At 45.9% G+C, this 26,717-nt stretch overlaps 1 protein-coding gene across 1 annotated transcript; it reads right to left on the minus strand.

The window, feature by feature from the left end:
* Positions 1-15,336: 15,336 nt before the first annotated feature.
* Positions 15,337-19,559, minus strand: GJB2 (gap junction protein beta 2). The gene is made up of 2 exons (XM_056132964.1): positions 19,462-19,559; positions 15,337-16,220 (listed from the first exon to the last, which is right to left on the minus strand). The coding sequence occupies exon 2, from the start codon at positions 16,196-16,198 to the stop codon at positions 15,518-15,520; it is 681 nt and encodes a 226-aa protein (XP_055988939.1). The 5' UTR covers positions 16,199-16,220; positions 19,462-19,559; the 3' UTR covers positions 15,337-15,517.
* Positions 19,560-26,717: the final 7,158 nt, after the last annotated feature.

Below are 26,717 nucleotides of genomic sequence, written 5' to 3' on the forward strand. Positions count from 1 at the left end.
CCCTTCCCCCCTCCCTCCCACCTTTCCTCCCTCCCATTCTTCTTGTATTTAAGGTGAGCTCTACCCCTTCAATGACCTTTAAGTGGTAACATTGTGAGATTCATTAGAGCCCAGTATTGCCCTTAGCTCTCTAGAGCTCACCAACCTCTGTGAAATGTATAAACCCTCTTACTTTGTTGTCCTCAGGTCCATCTCTCTGTCCAATATGGTCAGATGTCTCCTCCTTTTTAAAAAGAAAAACCCATTGTATTGTACACCATGTTTTCTTTATCCATTTTGCAGTCCAAGAACATTTAGACTGTCTTTTGTATTTTGATTATGAAAAATGCTTCTTTGAATAAGAGAAGCTGATCTTTCTGACGTAGATCCTGTTGAATTCCAACCTTTATGGACTTTTGGACTGTGTGGTGCCTCTAACCAAGTCTTGGGTAGACTCCAGCCTGCCTTCCACAGCAGTGCCTGCTTTGGTCCTTGGCCCTTGGCCATGGCCACTTCTCCCGGCGACTTTCCTACGTATTCAGTCACTGCTGCTCATCTATGAAGTTACTCTTATTTGAATTTCCTTCTCTCATCCTTCATAATAAATCTGTTGTCAATTTATGATTCTTATCAAAACATCACTTAATGTATATCTTTAGTGGGTAAGATGCTGCATTGCATGCAGCTGACCTGGGTTTGATCGCCAGCATCGCATATAGGTCCCTGAACACTGCCAGAAGTGATTCCTGAGTGCAGAGCTAGGAATCACCTCTGAGCATCACCGGTGGTGATGATGATGTGACCCTAAAAATAAAATATATATACGTATATATGTATATTTCTTTCTCCCTCTATTGGCCACATATCACTATTTTGTTATTGGAGAACAGACTGGGGGGCCTCTGCCATATGGGAAACTGGATGCGTATCTGCCCCCCATATCTCAGAGTAAACAAGGGAGACCCAGGTGGGCTCTGACCCAGCTGGCACACTGGACCACTCAGCTTGAGAACAGGCCATGGAACTACACTGCTCAAGGAGCTTCGGAACTAAGACTGGGATAAGATTTGGTTCTTCTGGGTCCAGAAAAAGACTGAAAATTGCCTGTACCCAAAGAGACAGAATCCTTGTCTTTGTTGGGAAATAATTAGAGAGAGTGAGCAAGAGAGCGAGAGCGAGAGCAAGAGAGAGAGAGAGAAGAGATTTATTCAAGAATGAGCATCCACATGAGACATAGCCGTGGTGCCCCAAGAGGCAGGTGTGTCGACAGCTGGGCCAAGCATACTTAAGGTGTGAGTTAACCAAGAGGAGGCATGTGCAGAGGGGTGGGCATGACTGGGTGGTGCAAGTGTACAGGGTTACACGTCTGCTCATATACTGTATGTGCTGTGCTGTTAGTGGCCAACTGTGCAGCGAGGAGGTGTGTTAGCTGATGTGCATCTTAGGGCTCATAGGAAGACAAGGGAAAGAAGCCGCTAAGCACCAAGTATGCCAGGACCTGCCTGAGCCTGGTTTCCAGAATCTTTTCTTTATCAGGAAGTTGGCAACCACCAGGATCTCTGGGTTGGTATCTCAAGGCCCTTTATTTTTCTTTGGACTCTTGAGACCTCTTTTTGTGTCTCAGAGTAGCTGGCCATACTGTTCTCCTACAAACCTCCTGCAGTCAGGGTCTCGGCAGGGTTCCTCGATCATGGCCTCCCCCGCTCTGCACCACCCACCAGCCTCCCACTGCCTTATGAAGCACACCCACCCTCTTTGTGGGTGGAGTGGGGGCACACAGGAGTACTCAGGACCTGTGTGCAACTTCCAGCGGTGCTCAGTCTGGCTCGGGGCCAGCAAGGCTGGGGGCGCCAGGGCCATACCAAATTGGCAGTGTCAGGGGTCAAGTTTGGAGCTTAGAGCAGTCCCCTTAAACCTCACCCAGCTCCTTCCAGCCCCATCCAGCCCTCTGTCCACCCTGGGCCCTTCTGTGGACGCTCTCAGTCTACTTCCCCAGCACACCCAACCTCTGTCCTGTGGCTTCTGTGCTTTTGCCCGGAGTACCTGCTCTAGCTCTAGCTCACTTTGCCATGTGACTGCGAGCAAGGTCATACTTTCTTTGCAAGTCCAGAAGCCCAGGATGGAGTTTTTATTTTTCACTAGCAGCTGTGCACTGGGTCTAGGCCATATCCAGTGGTGCTCAGGGCTTACTCCTGATTCTGTGCCCAGAGACCACCCCTGACAGTTCCCAGTGGGCCATATGGTATACTGGAGGCTGGTCCCTGGTCTGCACACAAAGGGCAATACCTTACCTGCTGCACTAACTCTCCAGCCCCTTATTTATTTATTTATTTAAATTTTGTTTTATTTTTGTAAAGTTGTTCACAATAATTTATTACATTTAATATTCAAACACCAATCCCACCCCTATGCACCTTCCCACCACCCTAAGAGGAAAGTGTGTGAAGATGGTTGTATTTCATCCTGGAGCCATTTAAGCCCTTGTGTAAGAGATTACAGGCACGTATGTTAAACCCAAACAAATGTGTCCTACTTTTGGTACGTCATGGGCTAGAGTATAAGAGGTCACTCCAGGAATTCTAAAATTTAGAATATGACGATAGAGCAGATTCTTTCATGGGTAAGGCCTATGTCGCTCTCTTCTTGGCTGTTGAAGAGATTAGATGGCACTGGCGGCAGTTTGTGGGTGTGACTGCCAAGCTACTGGAAAACTGGGGAGCTGTGGGGAGGAGGCCCAGTCCTGCTCCCGGCAAGCATGGAGATTTCAGTCACGGATCCCGCATACCTGGGTTTTTCTGCAGGTTCCCTCGTGGGGGAGGCTGTCCGAGCCTAGGGAGAGAGGCCTTGAGCATGTACAGTCCCTTTTAAACAGAGTTTATTTGCCTGTTTGTTTTTGGACCACACCGAGTGCTGCTCAGGGATGACTCCTGGTTCTCTGCTCAGAGATCACTCCTGGTGGGGATTGGGAGACCAAATGGAGAGCTGGGGACCAAAACTGGGCTGGCCACTTGCAAGGGTAGTGCTTTCCCCACTGTGCTATTTTCCTGGATCCAGGCTTGAGTTTCACATCTTTCCAACTTCTTTTGGAGTTCTGCTGGGACTGAGTCAATAAATCTAGAATTGTTTGGTCTTCTTTTAATTAGTTAATCTTTGGACTCAGCCAAAATTTTTCTCATGAGCCTTCAGACTTTGCTACACTGATCTCTGCATGAACAAATGCCTGAATATTTCATGAAATTCTGAATTCTGATTGCAGAGTACCTAACAGAAGACAGAAGTAAAATACTGGAACCTTAATGTATCCAGTCTGTTTTGTTCTTTGACTGGACCATACCTGACTCTGTTTGACCTTGTTAAATTTTATAAGTGGAGCTCAAAACCCAGAGATGTCAGATGTCAGTTTCTCATTTTTTAAAAAAGATGTTGGATGTTTTTTGTTACTTTATAGCTATAGGAATATGTTTTAGAAACCCATAGGTAATCAAAGTTTCTCTCTCTCTCTCTCTTTCTCTCTCTCTCTCTTTCTCTCTCTCTTCCAACCCCCCATCCCGCTCTGGTTTTAGATCCATACTGGCACTTCTCAGGGCTTGCTCCTGGTTCTGTGCTCAGGGATCACTCCTGGTAGTGCTCAGGGGATCTTATGGGGTGTTGGACAGTGAACCCAGGTCTGTCACGGTCTGTAAATGCTTACACACTGTACTGTTTTACCAGTCTCTAATTAAAGACCTTTGAGAATGAAAATCACATGAAAATACTGCCTTTACTCTGTGACTTAAAATTTGTCCTACCATTTTGTTTTCTGATTAGTGGAGGGAAGTTCTCTTAATCTCCCATATGTGTCTAGATATAGTACATGTGGCTGTGATTAAAATGCCTCTGCTTCTGTGCCTGAATGCCGAAAGAATGGAAATAAAAACGGAATAAGATTACTGTGTATACCAATTTACACCAGTTTTGGGAATTCAGTTGGCATGGGCTTAGCAACAAAATGGGGATTTAGAGAAATGTGCACTTTAAAGAGTTTTCCAAGTACACTCGGCACATCCTTTCCATCACAGTACCTGAGGATTACTCACAGTCTCCGTCTTCAGGCTGCAGAGATCCCATGAATGGGTTTGAGGTTAGGAGAGGCTCCTTCTGGCACACCACTGAAATTCAAGGCAGAATAGTTTTCTGGTTCTTCTTCCCTAAAGACTTGACCAGACTAGAACGTGATTGTTCTTTATGAAGCAGGGAAAGCCTCAGCTAAGTACTCAGACTTGCCCTGTTGTTTAAAGATTATGGCTAATATATATGGGGTCAGCGATTTACTTTTGTGTATTATAGCCCTAATAAAGTAGTTCAAAGTGTTTGATGAGTGTCTTCACTTGGAATACTTTATAACATCCTTATGATCCCAATCAGTGTCTTTGATGCAAGACATCCATTGTTTCCTGCTGAGGAAGACCTTGTATTCTCATTTCAAAGTAGTACAGAATATAAACATCTTTATACTTACCATTTTAGTTATCATATTTTATTTTTGTTTGAGGACTACACCCAGTGGTGTTCACGGCTTACTCCTGACCTTATATTCAAGGATCACTCCTGGCAGGACTCAGGGGACCATACGTAGTGTTGTGATCAAACTTGCGTTGACCACATGCAAGGCAAATGCCTTACCCCACTGTATTACATCTCAGGACTCATATTAACCATTTTAAATATACATTTTCAAGTAAATTCACATTATTTACAACCACCATATTATTCCATGATATTTTCCAATCCCAAACAATTATTTTCCATTCTCCCTTCCCTCAAACCCTGAGGATCACAACTCTATTTTTTATCTTGATTTTTTTTGGTGTGTGTGTGTGTGTGTGTGTGTGTGTGTGTGTGTTTTGCTAGGGATCGAACCCAGTGCCTCATGCATCTAAGACAACTGCTGTACTGCTGAAATACATTATGGCCCCTATTGTGGTGCATTTAACTATTCCAGATCCCTCATATAATTTTCTTCCTCTTAAATTTAAGGCAAAATGTATTCCATTGTCTGTGTACCTCACATGTTGTTTATCCATTTATCTGTCAATGGCCAGGGCTTGAGTCTTCCTTTGGATATTGTGAATAATGTTGCTATACTCAATCCCTCCCCAAGAATCCCTAAGCTTCTCCCTAGCACACTTCCTTGATAGGCACCTTACAAAGTTTGGTGGTTACAGCCTAGAGCTCATGTTTTCAGTGTTGTTGAGCCTGTGATTTGAATGTGTAACTATAACATTCTCCCATATCACCAGAATAACTGAGGTCCCGACCCCTGTTCCCCAAACTTGCTCAATCCCAAATACATATGTTGGTAAGGCTTGATTATGGTATTTATGGTCTTGGCGAGATTTTAAAATCTAAGTGACAAAATTCTCAGAGAACCCACCTCAAAAAGCTCTAAATAAAGCAGAACCCATGGGGTTCTAGATCTGGGGGTGTGTTTCCAGAGGAGTAGCATATGCCTTGAATGCCCAATGCTTAGCATTCTGTCACACACACACACACACACACACACTTCATTGTGTATTCCTCTCCCCCCCATGCCAGGCATGGTCAAAAAACAAAGCAAAACTTGTGAAGCACCAGGACCAGGAGATTAGAGAACTCTGTCACTGGTTGTAGGAGTCACCTGTCACTTCAGAATGGGGCTGTATTGGGATCCGAGGTGGTTCTTCTGTGTCAAGAAGCTAGTCTCACAAACCTGAGAGGCAGTGTCTGCACACAGCTGCCCTGGATGGGGCGGTGTGCTGCCTTGCTGTGTTTACAAGGGGACATAGAATGTGTTTTTGTGAGAATTATTATTTTGGTTTTTTTTTCTTGGAGGGGGGCGTGTACCCAGTGATGCTCAAGTATCCCTGGCTCTGCTCTCAGGAATTATTCCTGGTAGCACTAGAGGCACCATATGGGATGCTGGAGATCAAACCCGGGTCAGCTGAGTGCAAGAAAAACACCCTTCCCACTGTACTATCTCTCCAGCCCTATCAGTGCAAATTCTGTTATTTCATCTCTTCATGATCACCCTGACGAGACAATGGGTAGCACCTCAACCAACGTTGGAAGTACAGACTCCAGAGCAATGGGAACATGGACTTTCTTTTTGGGGGTGACAAGAGGGGCTGGTTAGGCAGAGGGATTTTTTAGAAAGTGGATAGAGCAGTTTTCAGATTCTGTTGCTTTGGGCATTTGTTGTTCTCTTACTATGCTTTTTTACACCTCAGTTATGAGAGAGTTCATCTTGTATCTGTTACTCTTCTTCTAGCAGACTTCATTCAGTATCATACTCTCCAGATCCATCCACCTAGCAGAAAATTGCATGATATCATGTATTATTGATATTATGTATTATAGTTTCATTTTGAGTATGTATTATAGCTTCTTTATCTAGTCGTCTGTCTTGGACATTTGGATTGTTCCAAGATTTAGTTTATCATTAATAGTACTGCAATGAACCTAGGAGTGTAATTATCTTTTCTGAGTAGAATTTTTGGGCCCTTGGGGTAGAAAGAGGTGTGTGATGCAGATGATCTCAAGAAGAAACTGGCAGTGAATGGAATGAGAGGGAATGGACACTGATGGAGGGTGTGGTGTTGGAGTGTTGTGCCCATAAAACCCTACCAGTAACAGTATTATAAATCACCGTGATATAGAGATTTCAATCAGAAGCTGCCACGGAAAACCGCAGGGGACTGGAATATGCAGCCTCCAGCACTTAATCTCGTGGCCAACAGGTGGCAGCAGAGAGGCTTTCCACACACCTGCACGCTTCCTCTGAGACCTGGAGAAACTGTTCAGCCAGTTACTTGACCTCTTGGGAGGAAGAGTCCTTGATCAGTTATTTAGCTCTTCAAATAAATGGAAAAGGTAAAATTTACCAGTGGAATCAGGTATTTTCCTGACAAAAAACATGCTGTCTCTCATGATTTATCGTTTTGTTCCGAACACTCCTAGCCGTTGTCAGGCATATACTCTCTCTCTAGTACTTTGGATCCTGTCTGATGCAATCTGTCGCTAAATACTGCTCTGAAGGAAAATTCCTATAAACTCATACTTTCTCTGCATTGTGACCTTTCATGGAATATTTCTTTGTTTTCCAGCGGTTCAATAAATGTATTTTCAAAATTACTAATGAAATGTTAAATACATTTAGATATCTTTGAAAGACACTTGGCAAAGTTTGTATTATACCTTTAATCAAGTGGATAACAAAACAAAGCCTTGTGGGCTGAAGATAACTAGTACATGCCTTTAAAACTCCAAACGAAGTGATGCTAAGTAGGAAGAAAATATTTGGTGAATTCCTTGCTTGACATTTTCCTTTTTTAGGAAAAGGAAAGTGCTTTTCTAAGAATGGCAGTACTTTGGGAATACATCCAGCTCTGTGCTTGGGGTTACTCCAGGCAGTGCTTGGAGGACCCTGTAGTGCTGGAGATCAAATTAAGGTTGATTGATGCAAGGGAAATGTCTCGACAAGTGCACTGTATTTCCAGCCCCACAATATTCATTTATTTATTGAATCACAGTGAGATACACAGCTAAACATTTGTTCATGATTGGGTTTCAGATATGTAATGTTCCAACTGACCTGCCCCTTCACCAGTGTACACAACCAGTGTCCCAAGTTACCCTCCCATTTCCCTCCGAACCCCCACTGCCTGATGCTATGGCAGGCACTTTTCTTCTTTCTCTCTGTCTCTCTGTCTCTGTCTCTCTCTGTCTCTGTCTCTCTCTCCCTCTCCCTCCTTCCTTTTGCCAGCCACACATTTAACATTTTTATTGGCTTACATGACTACAGAGAATGCAAGCTCAATAAGCTGACAGATGTCATTAAGTTGAAAAAGTAGCTAATAAACAGGTTATAGGGATCAAGAGATCTGAATGGAATTGAGGGATGAGCCCACACTATCAGGATACAACCTGACAGGAAAAATATAAAGGACTTAGTCCAGGTAGAAAAATCCATGTGACATGAGTGACAAAGGAAAACCCTAATTTGAAGGGAGTTGGGAAGGAGGGAGAAGGGAAGTAAGTAGTTTGTAAAAACTGGAAAAAATATAACTGATGAGACAGTTAAGTAATAAAACCAGGAGACAATTAAATAATTTATGGCATTTTGACTATGGACGATTATATACCCGTTTAAAGGAACATGCTGCGTCTACATAGTTAAATCACTTACAGCTCATTTGGTCTATGGAATATTGCACACCTGCTAGAAAAAACAGTACAGAGTTAACTCATTTATAGCTCATTTCATCTATGGAACAGTACAGTATCTAGTTGACTCTAAAAAACTGATTTGGGAAGGCTTCCAGAGCATACTATAAAATAAAAAGCTATTATCCCCTCATGCCACTAAGTATTAAGAAATAAAACAAAAATTGTTATGCATACTAGTATATGTGTAGCTCCTTTTTGTTTATTTGTTTTGGGCCATATTTGCTGGTGCTTGGGGCTCTGTGCTCAAGGATCACTACTGTGAGGCTTGGTTAGGCCATCTAGGCTATTGGGGATGGCTCCCAGATTGGCTACATGCAAACAAGTGCCTTATTCCTGAAATATCTCTTTGGTCCTGCAATTACTTCTTTTAAAAAAACCTAGAAGGAGCTCAAAAAGTCACCAAATTGCCAAACTGTTCCAGGTAAATTGACCTGGCTGAAACTTCTGGACAAAGGGGAGGAGCCGATTCCCCTTCCTCCTGGCTAGTTCCAGTATCTGCCACACCCAATTTCCTCTGCCATATGAACAGGTACAGCTTCACAGTTCCTAAAGCATGTGGTCACAAATATGGCTATGTAACACCTTCTTCAAATCTTACAGTATTTACAGCCCAGTAGGAGCACAGCAAATTTGATGGGAAGGTTGTGTAAAAGCCCATCAAGCTTAATGAGTGGAAACAACACCACAGAAGGCTCAACTAGCAACAGCCAGCTCAGTAAACACCCAGACAATGCTTTAGAACACCATTGTGAGGTATAGCTATCAATGATCACAAATTCACTTTTTTTCTTTTTATTGACTCAGCGGAAGCAATATTTACAAAGCTTTCATGTTTGAGTTTCAGTCATACAATTATCAAACACCCATCCCTCCACCAGTGCACATTTTCCACCACCAATGTCCCCAGTATCTCCCTCTCCAGTCCACTCCTGCCCCTGCCTCTATGGCAGACAATTTCCCCCATACTCTCTACTTTTGGGCATTATAGTTTGCAATACAGATACTGACAGGCTATCACATTTGGTCCTTTATCTTCTTTCAGCACACATCTCCCATCCCAATTGATCCCTCCAATCATCATTGACTTAGTGATCTCTTCTCTATCCCAGCTGCCTTCTCCCCAGGTCATGAGACAGGCTTCCAACTGTGGAACAGTCTTCCTGGCCCTGTCTGTACTGTCCATGGGTCACCATTCATCACTGTCCTCCCGTTGTTCATCGATTTGCTTGAGTGGGCCCAGTAACGTCTCCATTGGAGACTTTGTTGTTATTGTGTTTGGCATATCGAATACATCACGGGTAGATTGCCAGGCTCTGCTGTGCGGGCGAGATAGTCTCGGTAGCTTGCAGGGCTCTCTGAGAGGGGCGGAGGAATCGAACTTGGGTCAGCCACGTTGGCTGCGTGCAAGGCAAACGCCCTACCGCTGTGCTATTGCTCCAGCCCACTGTCCATGGGTATCAGTCTCATATTATGTTATTTTATATTCCACAAATGAGTACAGTCATTCTATGTCTGTCCCTCTCTTTCTGACTCATTTCACTTAGGATGATGTTCTCCATGTCCATCCACTTATAAGCAAATTTCATGACTTCATCTTTCCTGATAGCTGCAAAGTATTCCATTGTATAGATGTACCAAAGTTTCTTTAACCAGTTGTTTGCTCTCGACCACTTGGGTTGTTTCCAGATTCTGGCTATTGTGAACAGTGCTGCAATGAACATACGGGTGCAGATGTCATTTCTACTGTGCTTTTTGCACCACTGGGATATATTCCCAGAATTGGTATTGCTGGGTTATATGGAAGCTTAATTTATAGTTTTTTTTTAAGGAATGTCCATATTGTTTTCCAAAATGGCTGGACCAGTCAGCATTCCCACCAACAATGAGAGTCCCTTTCTCACCACATCCGTGCCAACACTTATTCTTTTTTGATGTGTGCCAGTCTCTGTGGTATGAGATGATATTTCATTGTTGCTTTGATTTGTGTCTCCCTGATGATTAGTGATGTAGAGCATTTTTATGTGCCTTTTGGCCATTTGTATTTCTTTACAAATTTACTCTTAATGATCTATTTTATGATAGTTCTATTTTGCCGTTTTATTGTAGCAAGCAATTTGAAGTACATTTGCTATGTAACTGCTAACGGGGCAGACTTGGGGGGTGGGAGGAAACCTGGGGACATTGGTGGAGGGAAGGTCACACTGGTGGTGGGATTGGTGTTGGAACATTGTATGCTTGCAACAACTATATTACAAAAAACTTTGTAAGTTACAGTGCTGTAATAATAGTAATAATAATAATAATAATAATAATAAAGCCCCAGAAGGATGTGTGTACACTGAGATGTTAATAATAAAACACTTCTGGACAGGATTGTGAAATGAGGCTTTTCATTCTGACTCTATCTACTTATGTATTTCATTTTAAATGTAACTGTGCTTACATATTAACTTGGTAAAGACATAAATCACACTGGCTGCCTTTTAATAAAAAGTGAGGACAGCAGGTACAGCAGGTGGGGCTGCTCGGAAGCATGTGCAGAGACCTTCAGTGTCACCATTTTGAGAGGCCAGAGGACGCAGCTCTGTGGAAGCGTCATTTCCTTGTCACTGTTGCTGCACAGCCAGACTGTTTCATCTGCCTGCACCTAGGAGGTTGCTAAGCAGTGATTGGTGTTGAATGAATGAATGACTGGTGAGATGTGTACCTGGAGAGGCTGAGAGTGGGTCCTTCATGTCTTTTGATATCTGGAAGTGGAAAATAGTCTTACCTTTGGGTTCACCAGAGGGCAGAGTGAATACTACCCACTTCCCTTATCTCTTCTGGGGCTGTTCTTTCCTGAGAGATGGATTTTGCTAGCTTCAGAATTTCCTTCAGCATTCTTGGCAGAGTCCTCTTTGACTGCTCTGTACCTGGTCTCTGGCATCTCATCCATCCTCGTAATTGCCCCCTGCAGTCTGCTGTGTGTGCATTCATGTGAAGGTGTGTATATGTTCTCTTCACAGTTCCTAAACCCCAGAGTTTCCAGCATAAATAAATATTGGTAGAGTGAGTGAGTAATTTGAGGTCTATGTCCACCAAGTTGGGGTTAGTTCCCTAAAGGGCAGAGGTGGTATTCCTACAAGGATAGTCACTAGCTTCAGGAATGGGAAATGCCAGAAGAATTCCATTCAGTTCATGTCTATCCCTCAGTATTATGGGATTCTTTGCTGTCAGAAGTAGAATATAATGTGTTATCTCAAAGTCACACTTTCTGCTCTGTCAATGTGACCACTTCTGCCTCCAGACTGACTACTTTCTAGTGCTGCCTCGGGAATTAAGATGATACAGCAGAGACTGTGGGAATAGATATTGAGAGTCTCAGAGGGCCCTACAAGAGAGGAACCCAAATTGCCTTTATTCTGTTGATTTTTTCTGGAACAATAGAGTAATGTAGTAGTCCTCACTCTGGACTTGTGCTGTGACATTTATGCTTTGCCATTCTCTTCCATCTTAAATGGCTGCTCTTTCCTTCTAGATTTATACTTATTTCTTATATAATAGGTACTTTATATTGTACCTATACAATATATGTGCAATACATAATACTTACTAGACTTTGTTTAAATGTGCATTTAAAAAATTTTTTTTAATAGTTAGACATCATGAAGTACAGTTGCAAACTTACACATTTTTGTGCTTGGGTTTCAATTATACAATGATCAAATACCCATCCCTCCACCAGTTAAATGTGCATTTTTTAAAGCTTCCGGCATCAATCTTTTTTTTTTTAATTCCTCTGGGTGGGATCTATCTAAAGGAAACTGGGTGGCAATACTGTTTTACTGACCACTTGATTCTGTACAAACTTTCTGCATAAATCCGTTTGCCTGCCACTAAATTTCTGGAGTATGTGGTATGCCCTTTTGAAGATATGGAAACAGACCTTTAAGAGAAGTGGGCACCTGTCGCCCTGGAGACCCTCTGGTCACACTGCCTGGTGGGTCTTTTGGGGTGGTGGCAGTTATGGCACAGTGAGGTTCCAGGCACCTTGTGGAATGCTCCTGAAATACTTGCACCTGGCCTTTCACTGGAGAATGGTTTGAACCATATGAACTCACGGTTCCAGGGCCTGTGAGGGCCATAGCTTGATGGCACCAGTCTGATCAAGTCATTTGGCAGAAATCTTACCCCAGCGGAGGGTTTCTCAAGCAGTGCAGGGGTTCCAGGGTAACCCCAGAAGTGGCTTGGAGAATGGGTGTGCCAGGATTTGAACCTGGCTCTCCAAATTCTAAGCATGGTGCCAATCCTCTGAGCCTCTCCTTAGCCCCAGGTAGGATGTTTAAAAAGCAAACATCTTCTTCCTCTCTAGCACATATTCAAAATTCATATCTCAGAATGCACATTTGCAGAATTTCTGCTCTCATTTTCATGTGTGCAGTCAGACCTCTCCATTAGCTCTTCAAAGAGGTTGGGAGTGGTCTATTATTATTTTGACCTAATATTTTAGTACCTGGAGAGTAGTAATCTTCATGGCTTGTAAGAATGAATCTATCTATTAAAAACGGTGTGCTATTTTGTCAGGCCATGCGCAGCGTGCTTTGGAAGGTAGCCAGAGATTCTTATCCCCTTTCCATCAACTGGATAGAAAATTGGCTCACATTAGTTTAGGGTTTTGTCAACTTCTTAAATCCGTGTCAAAAGCACATTGGCTTTCGGGGGTTGGGAAGAGGCTCAAGGAGTGGGCACACACCTAGCGTGTGAGGCCCTGGAGTCAGCCCCACCACAAGCATGGGAAGGCCAGCACCGAGGGAGGGGGCCAGGGACCAGGGATGTGTAAACCAGCACTGCCAGCCGTGGCCCTGGCACACTCATGCACAGTCCAGAGTTGCCACTACTTGGAGATCCATGTTGCCAATATGAACATCGATCTCCAAGGTGCCTTGAGGCCTCGGACAAAAGGTTCAGCATATACCCCCGGAGGCTAGAGCTGCTGCTTACCTCCTGGTTTCTGAGTGAGGCTCAGGGCTCTGGCCACCGCAAGCATCACCCCTCACCACCTAAAGGACAGAAGGAAGTCCCAGAGGAAAGACTAGGTAGGATTGTCCTTAGGTCCGAACCCTCACCATGAATAGTACTTTACTCTTTTCATTTTTTGTGGGGCAGAGGGTGTTGCATGTGATGCTCAGGGATTATTCCTGGCTATGTACTCAGATCATTCCTGGCAGGGCTCAAGGGGCCATATGGGTGTCCAGGATAGACCCCTGGTAGGACGGGTGCAAGGCAAGAACACCCCTGTTGTACTCCGCCCCCTCCAGTAGCACTTTTAAGTGATTCTCCCAGGAGCTGAGTTAACTGGTCACCTTTCCCCAACACTGCCTTCAGCAAATTATAAGCCTCACTCATGTTACACAGACCTTATGATAGTGTTTGTGAAGACTGTCTGTCACAGGTGAGCCTAGTTTAGGTAGAGACAAACTCTTTCTTCCCTCTTGCGCCCACATCTCTGATTACAGAGGTCTCTCTGGTGTTAAGAGAGAATCCCTGTGGTGGGCGGACACTCTGGAAACTTACCCGCTGGACGTGCTGAAAAATGAAATATTAACATATTATTTCAAGGTGGTTACAGATGAAATTGAAAACTGTTGTTCTATAACAAACAGATATTCAGAGAGATTTAAAAGTTAATGAGTTAATATATTTTAAGTGACACTTGAGCTATTACAAAATTATTTTAGTAAAAAGAATGTAATTAAAGCTATTTATTATTACAAAATATTTTTTACAATGCTATTCTTGGCAACAGAAAATGTTCATCCTCATTCAAGTCTGTTAAGTACAATTATTTGAAAAGTATGTCAAGCATAATGTCAATATATTCCATTTTTCCTACAGAATACTAAATATTTCACCAAAACCTTGGTTTCTATTTAAAAAATATCTATTAATTCTATCTTCACTTAAAAAACAGTGAATGCACAAGAGGGAAGCAAGCAAACTTTTGTGGCAGATGAAATTCATTTTCAGTCATCAGACTTGAGTACCATGTATCCTTTAATAAAAAAAAATAAAAATAGTAACTCTCCTGCACCCACCCCCATTTTTCTCTGGTGCCATTAAATTATACTGTGGCAATAAGGTATTTCCAAGCAATTTCTTTACTGAGATTACATCCAGTTTACCAAACTAATGGAAAAGATAAAAGTCATAGGCAGAGGGGCTGAAGCAGCCGGTAACTGGGAGGAGTTGGTAGTGCAGCCAGCTTGTACTTCTTTTTCCTTTTAAAAAACATTTTGGGCCACATCCAGTGAGACTCAGTAGTTACTCCTGACTCTGTGCTCAGAAATTACTCCTAGTAGTGTTTGGGGGACCATAGAGGATACTGGGGATTGAACCTGGATCAGCCACTTTTGAGGCAAGTGCCCTACCTGCTGTATTATCTCCAGCTTCCAGTATTTATTGAGCAAAATTATACGTAAATTTGAGGTGAGGCCACTAAGTTCTACGTAACTGCTGAGAATCGCTTGCTAAGAATTACTTTGAGTTTGTTTCACTTGATAGATGCTGGAATGTTCTCATGGACTGCATACCACAATTAATGCAAGGGCCAGTGACCCCACAAATAATTCATTATGGAAAGGCTATATTTAAAAATCAATGATACCATCTAATTATACATCATTTCTGAACCTCTGAAATAGGAGGTACATAAAGTTGGTTACTACAAACAATCTAAAATAGGAGGTACAAAAAACAGTTTCCATCTGTAGATCAAAGAACATATGTTAAAGTTTTCACTTAAACCACATCTCAAGGTTTGAAGCATTAGTTACCCTAACCCACTGTCAGAAACCAACACTTCCCAAGGTGGGGGGAAACAAAACAAAACAAAACAAGGCTTTCTGTTTAATTCTGACTCGGGAAAATTTTGGCAAATGACAGGCCAAGAATCAGTCAATTTCCTCTTTAGGATCTGGCTTTACTCTTCTTTCTTCTATCTAAGAGAGAGAGAGAGAGAGAGAGAGAGAGAGAGAGAGAGAGAGAGAGAGAGAGAGAACCTTTGTCTAAGATGTCTTACACCAGAAACCTGGGAAGTTCAGGGTTTCCTTTGAACTTTTTAATTCCTTTAATGAAAAAGAGTCAACGTTTGGTTTTGAAGCTTTAGGTGAAAAGCGTTTCATTGGCAGCATTTGAAGTTTCATGAAGAGCTAAAGACTTTTAAATGGTTGTGTTTAAGATATTCTTGACCTTTACAGCTAAGCACAAATTGTCTATTCCTTTCATGCTATCATTTACCTAATAGCTGCGTATGGCATTAAACTGGTTTTTTTGACTTTCCAGAACAATACCTAATGAGCAAATAGCACAATTCAGTGACATTGAGCATGATGCAGATCCCAGACACGGCAATCATGAAAAAGGTAAAGACGGTCTTTTCGGTGGGCCTGGACACAAAGCAGTCCACGGTATTGGGACAAGGCCAGTTGGTACATTTCACTAAACGCTTCATGTAGAAGCCATCGTACATGATATAGAAGACATACATGAAGACTGCTTCGAAGATGATCCGGAAGAAGATGCTGCTGGTGTAGGTCCACCACAGGGAGCCCTGGATGCGGACCTTCTGGTTTTTGATCTCTTCGAGGTCTTTGAATTCACTCTTTATCTCTCCCTTGATGAACTTCCTCTTTTTCTCATGTCTCCGGTAGGCCACATGCATGGCCACCAAGAGGGCTGGTGTGGACACGAAGATGAGCTGCAGCGCCCAGAGCCGGATGTGGGAGATGGGGAAGTAGTGGTCATAGCACACATTCTTGCAGCCGGGCTGCAGAGTGTTGCAGGTGAAATCTGCCTGCTCGTCTCCCCAGACCTCCTTGGCAGCCACCACCAGGATCATGATGCGGAAAATGAAGAGGACAGTGAGCCAGATCTTCCCAATACTAGTGGAGTACTTGTTGACACCACCCAGGATGGTGTGGAGTGTGCTCCAATCCATCTTCTCTTCCGGGAGGCTGGCACTGGGGAAGACAGAAGCACAAGAGTCAGAAAGGAATCTGGGAGAGTGCACTGGGTCTCTCTCTCTCTCTCTCTCTCTCTCTCTCTCTCTCTCTCTCTCTCTAATAGCCATGAGCTACAGTTACAAAACTTTCATGTTTGAGTTTCAGTCATACAATGATCGAACACCCATCCCTCCACAGTGCACATTCTCCACCAATATCCCCAGTATTCCTCACCGTCCCCCATCCCACCCTTCTACTTGCCTCCATGGCAGACAATATTCCCCATACTCTCTCTCTACTTATGGGTATCATGGTTTGCAATATAGATACTGAGAAGTTATCATGTTTGGTCCTTTATCTGCTTTCAGCACACATCTCCTATTCCAAATGATCCCTCTAACCATCACTGACTTAATGATCCCTTCTCTATCCCAGCTGCTTCCTCCCCCAGATCATGAGGCAGGCTTCCAACCATGGAACAATCTTCCTGACCCTTGTCTGTACTGTCCATGGGTGTTAGTTTCATATTATATTTTATATTCCACAAATGATGCACTGGGTCTTGGGCACACATTCTTAAACCCATTCTAAAGCAAACAGCAATTTTTATACAACCTCTCCCTCCAACCCTCCCTCACCAAAAGAAGGAAAAACAAGACCAACTTAGTTTGTCATAGGATTAAATTTATGGTTCCCAAACCATCCTGAACATGTTTCTGTGTGCTCTTGTATAAAGAGAAGTTTATTCAACTGAATAATCTGGCCAACTTTCAAGAAGTAGTAAAAGTGGGGGAGGGCTGGGGAGAGCCAGCATGCTGACTGAACTCTTTAAAGATACTCCTGGGGTTTCCCACTCTGCCTGAGATTCTCAGCATCCTAGTGGCAATGCAACACTACTTCTGCCTATTTGCACTGGGTCTTGCCCATACCACTGGGGCTGACACTTGCTGGGGCAATTCTGTGCAAGCTCAGGCAGGCCAAATTTCCCTGAGTCACTTCCTTCCAACATTTCACTGAATGTGCACAAACCTGGATGGAAAGTTCAGATCAGCAGCATCAGCAGTGATGCTTAGGTTGGAGCCTGCTCCCAGCTCCCCATTGAAAACGCCAGAAAGAAGCTGATTTCCTGCCTTGCCACAAGGGAGGTTAGAAACAGGCCGTCTGTGAGGAAGGCCACTGCATGGAGACGCTTGCACACTGTCTGTCCCAGAGACGCGCCACACAGCACCATGGAGTGTCAGCACCATCCTGCCGGTCCATGGTGGCACTGAGAGACAGCTATTCTCAGCTCTGTCCTGGGCAGGTGCTCTGGTCACAGGCTGTGTATTTCATTCAGAAGTGATCCTTCAGACACACATGAAACATGATGGAGTGCTGTGCTGCCTGGGCCATGGCCCTGGTGAGGGCTTTGTGCTGCAGAGCACAGTAGAGGTCTTGGGGTTTCCGTGGCAACTACTGGACAGGGCTGTAGCTCTCTTCCCCGAGTCAGCTGCCTGCCTCAATCTGGGCTATGAATGGTCTCCATTTATGCAGAGTTACACCCTATCTGTCTCAATCAGCTCATTTAAACAGGATTCCACGTTTCCACAATCATGATGAGTAATCTATTTTCCACACCTTCTAAGCTGGTAGGGAAGTCTCCCTCTTAGAAACAGAATGCTCCCCTCTGAAGCAAGTCATGTCCTGTCTCCTGAGGCTTCCTTATTGGGTTGGGGATGGATGTCTCACTGGCCCGCCTTAGCCATGAAGCCATCAGGGCAGCAAAGTTGCAGAGAGGATACCCGAAGGCTGATGGACACCAGGGAGACCCAGAGCCCTACAGCCTGACAATGAGGAGCACTTGCAAAAGCAGTGCTAGAGCTGGAGTTCAGTGCTAGAGCTGGATCCCTTCACTAGGGGCCTCCAGGTCCTGGGGTATGCGAGGCTGTTAGGCTCAAGCTCCCCCCAACTCAAGAAGAGCTAAAAGTCACATGTGGGGTGGGTGTTTGGGCCACACCCATTAGTACACAACAATCACTACTGGGGGTGTTTAGAGTTCACACGCGGTATCTGGGTTTGATGTGAGCCCACTACACCAGGCAAGCACCGTAAGGCTGTACACCTTGGCTCAGACATTCACAGTTTAAGTGTGTCCTGAAAGGAGACATTCGCTCTCTTCTGGCACTCAGTGAAATGTGGGCCCCTCACTTAGATGAGGGTCTGTGACATATCGGTATAGCTAGCACCAGCTGGGCTTGGGCCTTCTCTCCTTGCCCTTGTCCATATGGAGGTACTCAGCGCCCCAGCTCGCAGCCACGGCAAAGGTTTCAGATAAAACCCATATTGATTTTTTTTTCAAAGCTCGAGGCTGAGCAGCAACACCCCATGTCAACTCCCCCTCCCCCGTTCCGCCCCCCGAAAGATGAACATATTAAATTTGACCCCCGGATGGAGCCGTGGCTAAATCTAATGGCCCGGGCCAGTCGGACAGGAAGCCGAGAACACTGGGACCCGTGACCCCGCAACAGCACCCAGTCTGGCCTGGAGCCTTGCGAAGGGCCGGCTGAGCGGGTCTGCCCTTCAGGGAAGTTGCTGGGTGAATGAACAACTTCCAAAAAGGCGAAGGTTATTTTGGGATTTTTTTTTTAAATCCTTAAGTCTTCGATCCTTCTGCTTCTGAGGGTCGCGTCTGGCTGTAACCTACTCACACCAGTGTGCGTGACTCTGACACTCTGTAGGTGTGGTCACGCGGTACTGCCGGCGCGGGACGGGCGCCGGGAGGGCTGGAGGGGCGCGGGACGGGCGCCGGCGGTCTGCGCGCCGGGACAGGGACGCGGCCCGACGGCGGCCACTTCCGCCCGGTGCGGGAGCGTCCCGGGCTGACGCAATCTGCAGCGAGCACGTTGCTTCGCGTGAGGGTCCCGGCGTTCCCCGGCCTGGCGGGGGGCGGGGAGGGGTGCCCAGGGCCGAGCGCGGGGCCGCCCGCGGGGAGCTCGTGCCCGTCGCGCGCCCGCCCCGTGCCCGCCCCGCGCCCGCCCCGCGTCCCCGCGCTTCTCCGGCCAAGCCGCGGCGGGCGGGCGGCGACCCCCGCCCCGAGCTCCGCTTCCCCCTCGCCGGGTCCTGACCCGCGGCGCTGCAGGGTGCGCGACCCCCAGGCCCTCGTGGCGACGCACCCCCGGGTCGCGCGGCTCGGACCCCGCGCCGGAGCCGAGTCCTTCCCGCCCTTCCGTCCGGCGCCCCCCGGGGTCCCGAGGAGCCGCGCCGGGCTCTCGGGTCTCACCTGTCCGCGGGGCGCTCTGGGGCCGGGCGCCGCGGGCTGCAGCGCGGAGAGACGCGGGCGCCGGTGGCTGCACCTGGCGGCCCGGCCGCGCCTTTTAAGCGGCGCCGACACCCCGCCTCCTCCCCGCGGCGGTCAGAAGGTGCCCAGGGGGAGGCCCTGCGCTGCCCGGCCAAGGCGCTGCGGGCGGGGCGCACGGGCTCGCGGTGCCCCGGTTCCCCGGGATCCCCTTGCCGGCCGGAGAACCCCGATCGTCCTATGCGCGCTGTTCCCCTCCCTGGTCCCCTGAGTCCCGCCGCGCCTAGACGACGTACCCTCAGCCCGGCTGTCCCGGGTCCGAGCCGGAAGGAGCCTAGCGTCCTGGTCCGGGGGGTTGTTGGGCAGTGTCGGGGTGGGACGCTCGTCCAGCTGTGGGCCTCTCTCTGGACCGCGGGGGAGGGAGTGGACTGAGTTTTCTGCTCCAACAGTGAAGACAAAGGTCCGAGAGGCGGGCGCTCCGGACTCGGGAGGGGCTGGAGGGCGCGTGGCGCAGCAGGGGGCCCCCTGGGGTCGCGCGGCTGGGGGCGGGCGCGGCCCCTCGCGTCTCTGCAGTGTCCGTACGCGCCTGCCCAATCCCCGAGTGCCCTCTCCAGCCAGCTAGCCACGGGTGGCGGGGCTTCGGGGGACGCGGGGAGCGGGGCGAACGCCCGGCAACCGCGCCGGGACTGGGACGCGGGCACCCACCGTCAGCGCGCGGCCGAACCGCTGGGGGCCCGGGTACTGCGGCTGCTGGCTCCCCTCGGAGCAGAGGAGGCGCGATTTGGGGCCGGGTGGGCGAGGGTAGTTCAGGTAGGGCAGGACTACCCGACCTGCAACAACTCTGCTCCAGGGGATCAGTGGGCGCCCCCGTTCTCCTGGAAGTGCCGTTTGGGACCCCAGAGCTTTGCTCGCCTTGGGTTGGTAGGGGCGTGGGGGGGGGGCGTGCGTATCTGATGCCTGGCGGTGTGGGAATGCAAAGTGGACTTAGTGGTTTCCGTGGTCTCCAGCCTAGGGAGAACCAGGGCTAGCCGCCTGGGACTTGACTCCGTGGGTCGGGGTGCAGGCGTGCTCCCTCGCACGCTCGGGTGGCCCGTTTTGCGTTGAGCACGGGCGGTGGTTCCGGATGGGCGGGGCGCGCTGGCCCCAAGAGCAACTCTGCGCTCGGGGAGAGCAGGTCTCGGTCCACCCTCATAAGCCACCTCGCAAGTCCAGTGTTCGTCCAGGAAGCTTGCAGATGACAGCCCCAGAGGCTGGGGCCCCGCGGGGGCAGACAGTACCTGAGGAGTCCGCTGAGATTCCTGGGACGGAGGGGTGGGGGTCACCTGCTCCCCAGCTCGGGGTATTTCCCCAGGGGCCGCTTGTTCGAGAAGCCTGTGGCGTTACGGATTTAGGGCCATTGTAGCCAGCGGACAGCATGATGTCTCCCCCCTGACAGCGACTATAGCGTGATTATATGATGGTTCAGGTTCCATCTTTCCCTTCTGTCTCCACGGCCTCATCACTAGCATGTGTGTTGGTGGATTGCACCTCATCGTCGCTTTATATTCCGCGGCGCTTGGCATCGTACTGTTTTTTCTCTGCTCTGGCGTTTTCTGCCTAGTCAGATCCGAGTCCCTCTAGGTCAGGAAACCCCCTATTTCCCCAGTGTAAGGAAGGAAAAAGAGACAGGGAAAGAGGGACAAGGGCTTTACTCGCTTTTGGCTATTTGACGTCAGCTTCGACATATAAATAAACGATTAACATATCATGTATAGTTCAATTTTTAAATAAAGCCCGCAACTATTTTGCAAATAGCACAATAATTTATTGTTTTCTTTTTCGCTCCAAGGCATTGCTTAGTTAACTGTAAATACTGGAAATGAGCTTTAATTTGTGGTCCTCTTTTTCTCTCAACAGATCAGCCTTTAGAGCAAATTCTGCCCATTTCTGCCCTCTCTGCACAGAAATGGGAACTGGGTGTGTGGCAGGAACCGGTGAACCGGCTCTCTGACCTGTTCACATTGATCAGGCCAGGTGACCTGAGTTGCTCATGGGACCTGAATGAAAGCAATGAAGCAGGCTCTTGTCAAGGAACGGCGGGTGAATAACGCGCCCGGTCACTCCGAGTGTCAGATATCCATATGGCAAGTGTGTCCATCCTTAGTAGGAAGCAGGTAAATACCAGCTGCGTATAATTGAGCTGAATGTTTAGGCAGCAATTCACAGAATGGCACCTGTGAGGCAAACAGGCCAGTACTGAAAGTTCCTTGGCATTTCACCATGACAATTGTTCTAGAACTCTACTGAAAAGACATTGGCTTTTCAACACAAGACTTGGGTGAAATAAAAAGTTTTAAATGTATTTTGATGAACAATGGCTTGAGGTCACTCTCTTGCCTTGCTTCCCCCTAGGATAGTCTTGGGTGTGTGCATCACCTCACGGCCTCGAGGTGATGACAGAAATGTCTCTCAGAGGTTTATGAGAAGGAGCCCAAGCAACTTGCTCCTTGCTGCCTGCTCTTAGGGCACAATGCGTGGATGGCGCCTCAAGAGATATTAGTGGCTAAACCCTTTAGCCCTTTCTCGACTTTGCTGTTGGAACAGTCTTCATTACTCACTGGCAAAAGGAAGTGAAACGTTAGCTCTTCTCAAAGCAGTATCGAAAACTGAAGATACAAGGAGCTCTGGCTTCTCTCTAACAAGGACTCAGATATAACACTGAGAATTTAAAGCAGAACTGACTCAAGTGTGACCGCTTAAAAATTTTGTGAGTAAAACTTATTACAAGAGACACTATTATATTATGTTTATCGGTATTATTGCCCTTACCTAAGTAGTGGGAAGATTGTTCATGTCAAATCAGTCAGAAGAGCAAAAGAACTTCTGACTTTGACAGATGTATGCTTCAATTTCAAATGAAAGGCATCTCATAAAATTTCCAAATTTTGAATTATAATCACAGTGGTTATACACACCTGGTATTTATCTGCTTGCTACTAAGGATGGATGCACTAACCACATGGATCTCTGACACTCTAAATCACCAGGTGCAGCTGTGAGGGTCATTTAAAAAATTTTATGAAAGTTATTAATAAAAATGTCATTTTATTTGTTCTGTAATTATTTTAAAGGTAAAATTTTTGGGAGGAGGAAATAAAATTCCTGTTTTGTGTCAGTTGCAAGGTTGAGTTGTAAGATTGGTCCATTTCCTTGGCTTTGTGAATGAGCATGTGATCTTACTTACAAATCATCAGCTTAGCCTTCTGTTCCAGAAGAGCATGAAAACACGACAAAGTTCCAAAAGTATTTGCATCAAAAGCACATGTTGGTTGGAGGTGAACTCAGAGCAAATTACCTTCAGTAATTTGGGGGGATTTTTTAAAACCTCTTTTGAATACAAAAATTAAATTTGGTGACAAAATTTGGAAAGTAAGAGCTTTTGACATTAGCTTTACATTATAATACTGGATTATATGCCTTCTTGAAGAGCTTTTGGAATCCTTACGAGTGTCTTTAATACAACAAATCATAGAAATAGCTTTGACAGTAACTACAAAAAAAAAGATTCCCCAATTACATTGTGTTTGATAAAATACAGCTACTTTTCATGTAGTGATAGTCTAATAAGTCCTGAGATTGAATTTGTTGCTCTTGGAAATCACTGCTCTAATTTGGCCCTAAGGGCCCAAGTAGGTGGATATTTGTTACGTGGAATATCTCTGTGGTTTATGGATTCATATTTGTGGAGTTGTGTGCTAGCTAGTTATCTAAAATTCTCCTTAAACTCTCTCAGAATCATTCTAATTGGAGGTAGGAAGGGGAAGCACATATCAGTGTGTGGTATTTTCCAACTAGATCTTGTCCATAATTTAAAAATTCTCTTGAGGGGAAAATGGTAATTGCAGTACCCAGAGAACACAGTAGATGGTAGTAGGGAGACTTGCCGGGTGTTTGTAAAGGCACAAGCTCAGAAGAGAAGGGTCTAGAAACACGCCAGCTTTTCTCCTAGGGTTTCTGAAGCCTAACCTCAGTGGGCCGGGAATTAGTTTCTTTCTTTTTTGTATTTAAATGAAACGGAACAGAAACTATCAGCATGCAATGCTCTTGCTAAGTAATGTTATTGGGGGTGGATGGGGCATTTCCAAGGGGTTCTTAGGGATCCCAGGGACCACATGGAGATTCTGGGTTGATGTCAGGGCTGGGAATAGGGCACAAGTTACATAGTGTGGGACTGCCTCTTGTCCACGTTTGGGAAAATGTCTCTTGTGTGTGTGTGTGTGTGTGTGTGTGTGTCTGTGAGTTCATATTCACATGTATACTGGAAGTTGGGTGATATAACATGCATATCTTGCTGTAGATATCTGTTACATAAAGTGCTGAAAAGCCACTGTTCTGTTCCACTTCCAGAGCAACAACATATCCCTGTATGTTCATAGGAAATGGAATGTGATGGAAACCACAGATATCCTAGTCCTCGGCCTCGCCCCTGCCCCCGCTGTACCCTACTCAGCTCTGCAATCCATTGACCCCAGACATCCCGAGGTTCTGAAAACTGCATATAGGCTGTCTGAGATTCTGAGCAAACTTGGAAAAGACTGTGCTGTTCAGATATTTGCTTCCCTAGAGATCTTCTTCCTAATCTGCACAAGCTGAGTGAACACCCCTCTCTGATCTAACCATGTAGGTCGGTGGGTGGATGAAAAACATCAATAACATTTGATTAGGCCTCTTCTATCTTAATAAAATTATTTGTCTAGGGGTGGAGCAATAGTACAGCTGGTAGAGCCCCTATCTTGCATGTCATTAGATACTCAGCATCTTTTATGGTCCCCCGAACAATACCCGGCAGAATCTGGCAAACTCCCTGTGGCATACCCAATATGCCAAATACCAGTAACAATGATGGGTCTCATTCTCCTAAAGAGCCTTGAATATAATCTCAGGGCTAGGATGAAGGAGACGTTACTGGGGCCTGCTCGAGGCAATCGACGAACAACACCAGCAGTGATTCCTGAGTACTGAGCCATGAGTATACCGAACACTGGTAAGTGTAGACCCAAAACAAACACAAAATTGTCTAAAAAAAAAGATAATATGTGGAAGATAGCACAGTGGGAAAGGTTCTGGTTTTGCATGTGGTCAACCTGGATTTGATCCCCTCCACCACATGTGTAGTGATCCCCCGCAATCCCTGTTCCTTATATGACCAGTAGAGATACCTGAGCAAAGAGCCAGGGGTAAATCCCTGAGCGCTAATGGGCATGGCCCTAAAACAAAGGATAATACATGAAGGATAAGTATGAATCAGAAAAGTAATTTTGATGGATTTTTTTATTTCAATATGCCAAATACCACTAACAATGATGGGTCTCATTCTCCTAATCCTGAAAGAGCATTGAAATGGCTCTTTTAAAATCTCAGAGCTAGGAAGAAGGAGATGTTACCAGTGCCTGCTTGAGGAAATCACGAACCGATGATCATGATCGTTTATTTAAGGAACTTGATGGAGACTTTTAATGTCAAAAAAATGCAGTGGATGGGGCTGGAGCAATAGAACAGTGGGTAGGGCATTTGCCTTGTATGTGGCCGACCCAGGTTCGATTCCCAGCATCCCATATGGTTCCCTGAGCACCGCCAGGAGTAATTCCTAAGTGCAAAGCCAGGAGTAACCCCTGTGCATGGCCAGGTGTGACCCAAAAAGAAAAAACAAAACAACAACAAAAAAATAACCAAAAAAAAAAGGAGTGGAACATTGTGCTTTAAGACAGAGCAGGCAATAAACACAGTGTTTTATTGTCTCTTTATTGGCTTTGAAATGAATCAGTGGTGGAGGTGAAATGAGGGTTATCATCTCGTTGGTGAAATCATTTTTGTGATCTGAAGGTTTCTGTACATAACACACAACTATTGTGGAGACAGTACTGGCCAGTCTGGAGCATCTTGGTACCATCATTTTGATCACCATCTGATGGTGACCAAAATATACAGATTAAAATATGTAGTGTGATATTATCTATAGGTTTTTTGGTGATAGGTTTTGGAAAGACACAATTTGTCAAAGGAAAATTATTGCAGATATGTATGACCAAATTAGGATGTATAACTACACACAGAAAAACATTAAAAAAGGAATCTCTGGGTGTAATCAAAGGCAGCAGTTATGATGTTGGTCATTTACCCAATCCTGAGTAAAGAATGCCACATAATTTGTTTGTTTAACATAATCCCCAGAGGAAATTTTTTTTATTGAACCACTGTGATAGACCCTTACAAATCTGTTCATGATTAGGTTCCAGTCATACAGTGTTCTGACACCCATCCCTCCACCAGTGTACATTTCCCAGTACCAGTGTCCCCAGGTTGCCTCCCATTACCACATGCACAACACCCCCAAGCCTGCCTTTTTTGGCAGGTACTTTTCTTCTCTCTCTCTCTCTCTCTCTCTCTCTCTCTCTCTCTCTCTCTCTCTCTCTCCCTCCCCCCCTGAGGAAACTTTAACCCCATTCTACAGGTGATCTGAGTCTTAAGAATAAAAAAAAATTTTAAAGGCACAATGAGGTAACCGCCATTAATAAGAAAATTTGGGAGACACACAAATGAATCTTGAACCTGAGCAACTTGCTGCAGAGATGGCCCTGGACTTTGTAATAGGCCGGTTTCACTGGGCTACTCCAGATGGGGACTGGTGCTGTCCCTCTGCCTGCCCCCTTGCAGCCGCCATTTTCTAGAAGTCAGCGACAAGCTCCAGGTACAAGTAGTGGTGGCAAATGCCAGGCCTCATGGGACAGGGGAGGAGTGGGTTCTTCTTCTTCTCCCTGTCCCAATGGGACTCTGAGACGATGCCACATCCAGCCACCATCTACTTATACTCCCACAGGGCCATGATTCAGAGACACACAAACGAATCTCGGACCCGAGCAACTTGCTGCAGTGATCTCTCCAGATCCTAATTATTAAAATTTTAGAATTACTAGAGTGCGGCCCTGCGGCATTATATTGCATCCATAACAAGCAATACCCTCCCCAACCTCAAACTCTACTACAAAGCAGTAATAATTAAAACAGCATGGTACTGGAACAGGGGCAGGGCCACAGACCAATGGAACAGGGTGGAATATCTGTACACACAACCCCAAATGTATGAATATCTAATCTTTGATAAGGGAGCAAGAAATGTGAAGTGGAACAAGGAAAGCCTCTTCAACAAATGTTGCTGGCATAACTGTATAACCACATGCTAAAAATCAGGCTTAGACCTCGAC

Source organism: Sorex fumeus, unplaced genomic scaffold (genome assembly GCF_029834395.1).
Source record: "Sorex fumeus unplaced genomic scaffold, SorFum_2.1 ptg000095l, whole genome shotgun sequence".
Classification (NCBI taxonomy): domain Eukaryota; kingdom Metazoa; phylum Chordata; class Mammalia; order Eulipotyphla; family Soricidae; genus Sorex; species Sorex fumeus.

Excerpts from the sequence above, each read along its gene's own strand:
- GJB2 (XM_056132964.1), bottom strand. The coding sequence starts at position 16,198 with ATGGATTGGAGCACACTCCACACCATCCTGGGTGGTGTCAACAAGTAC.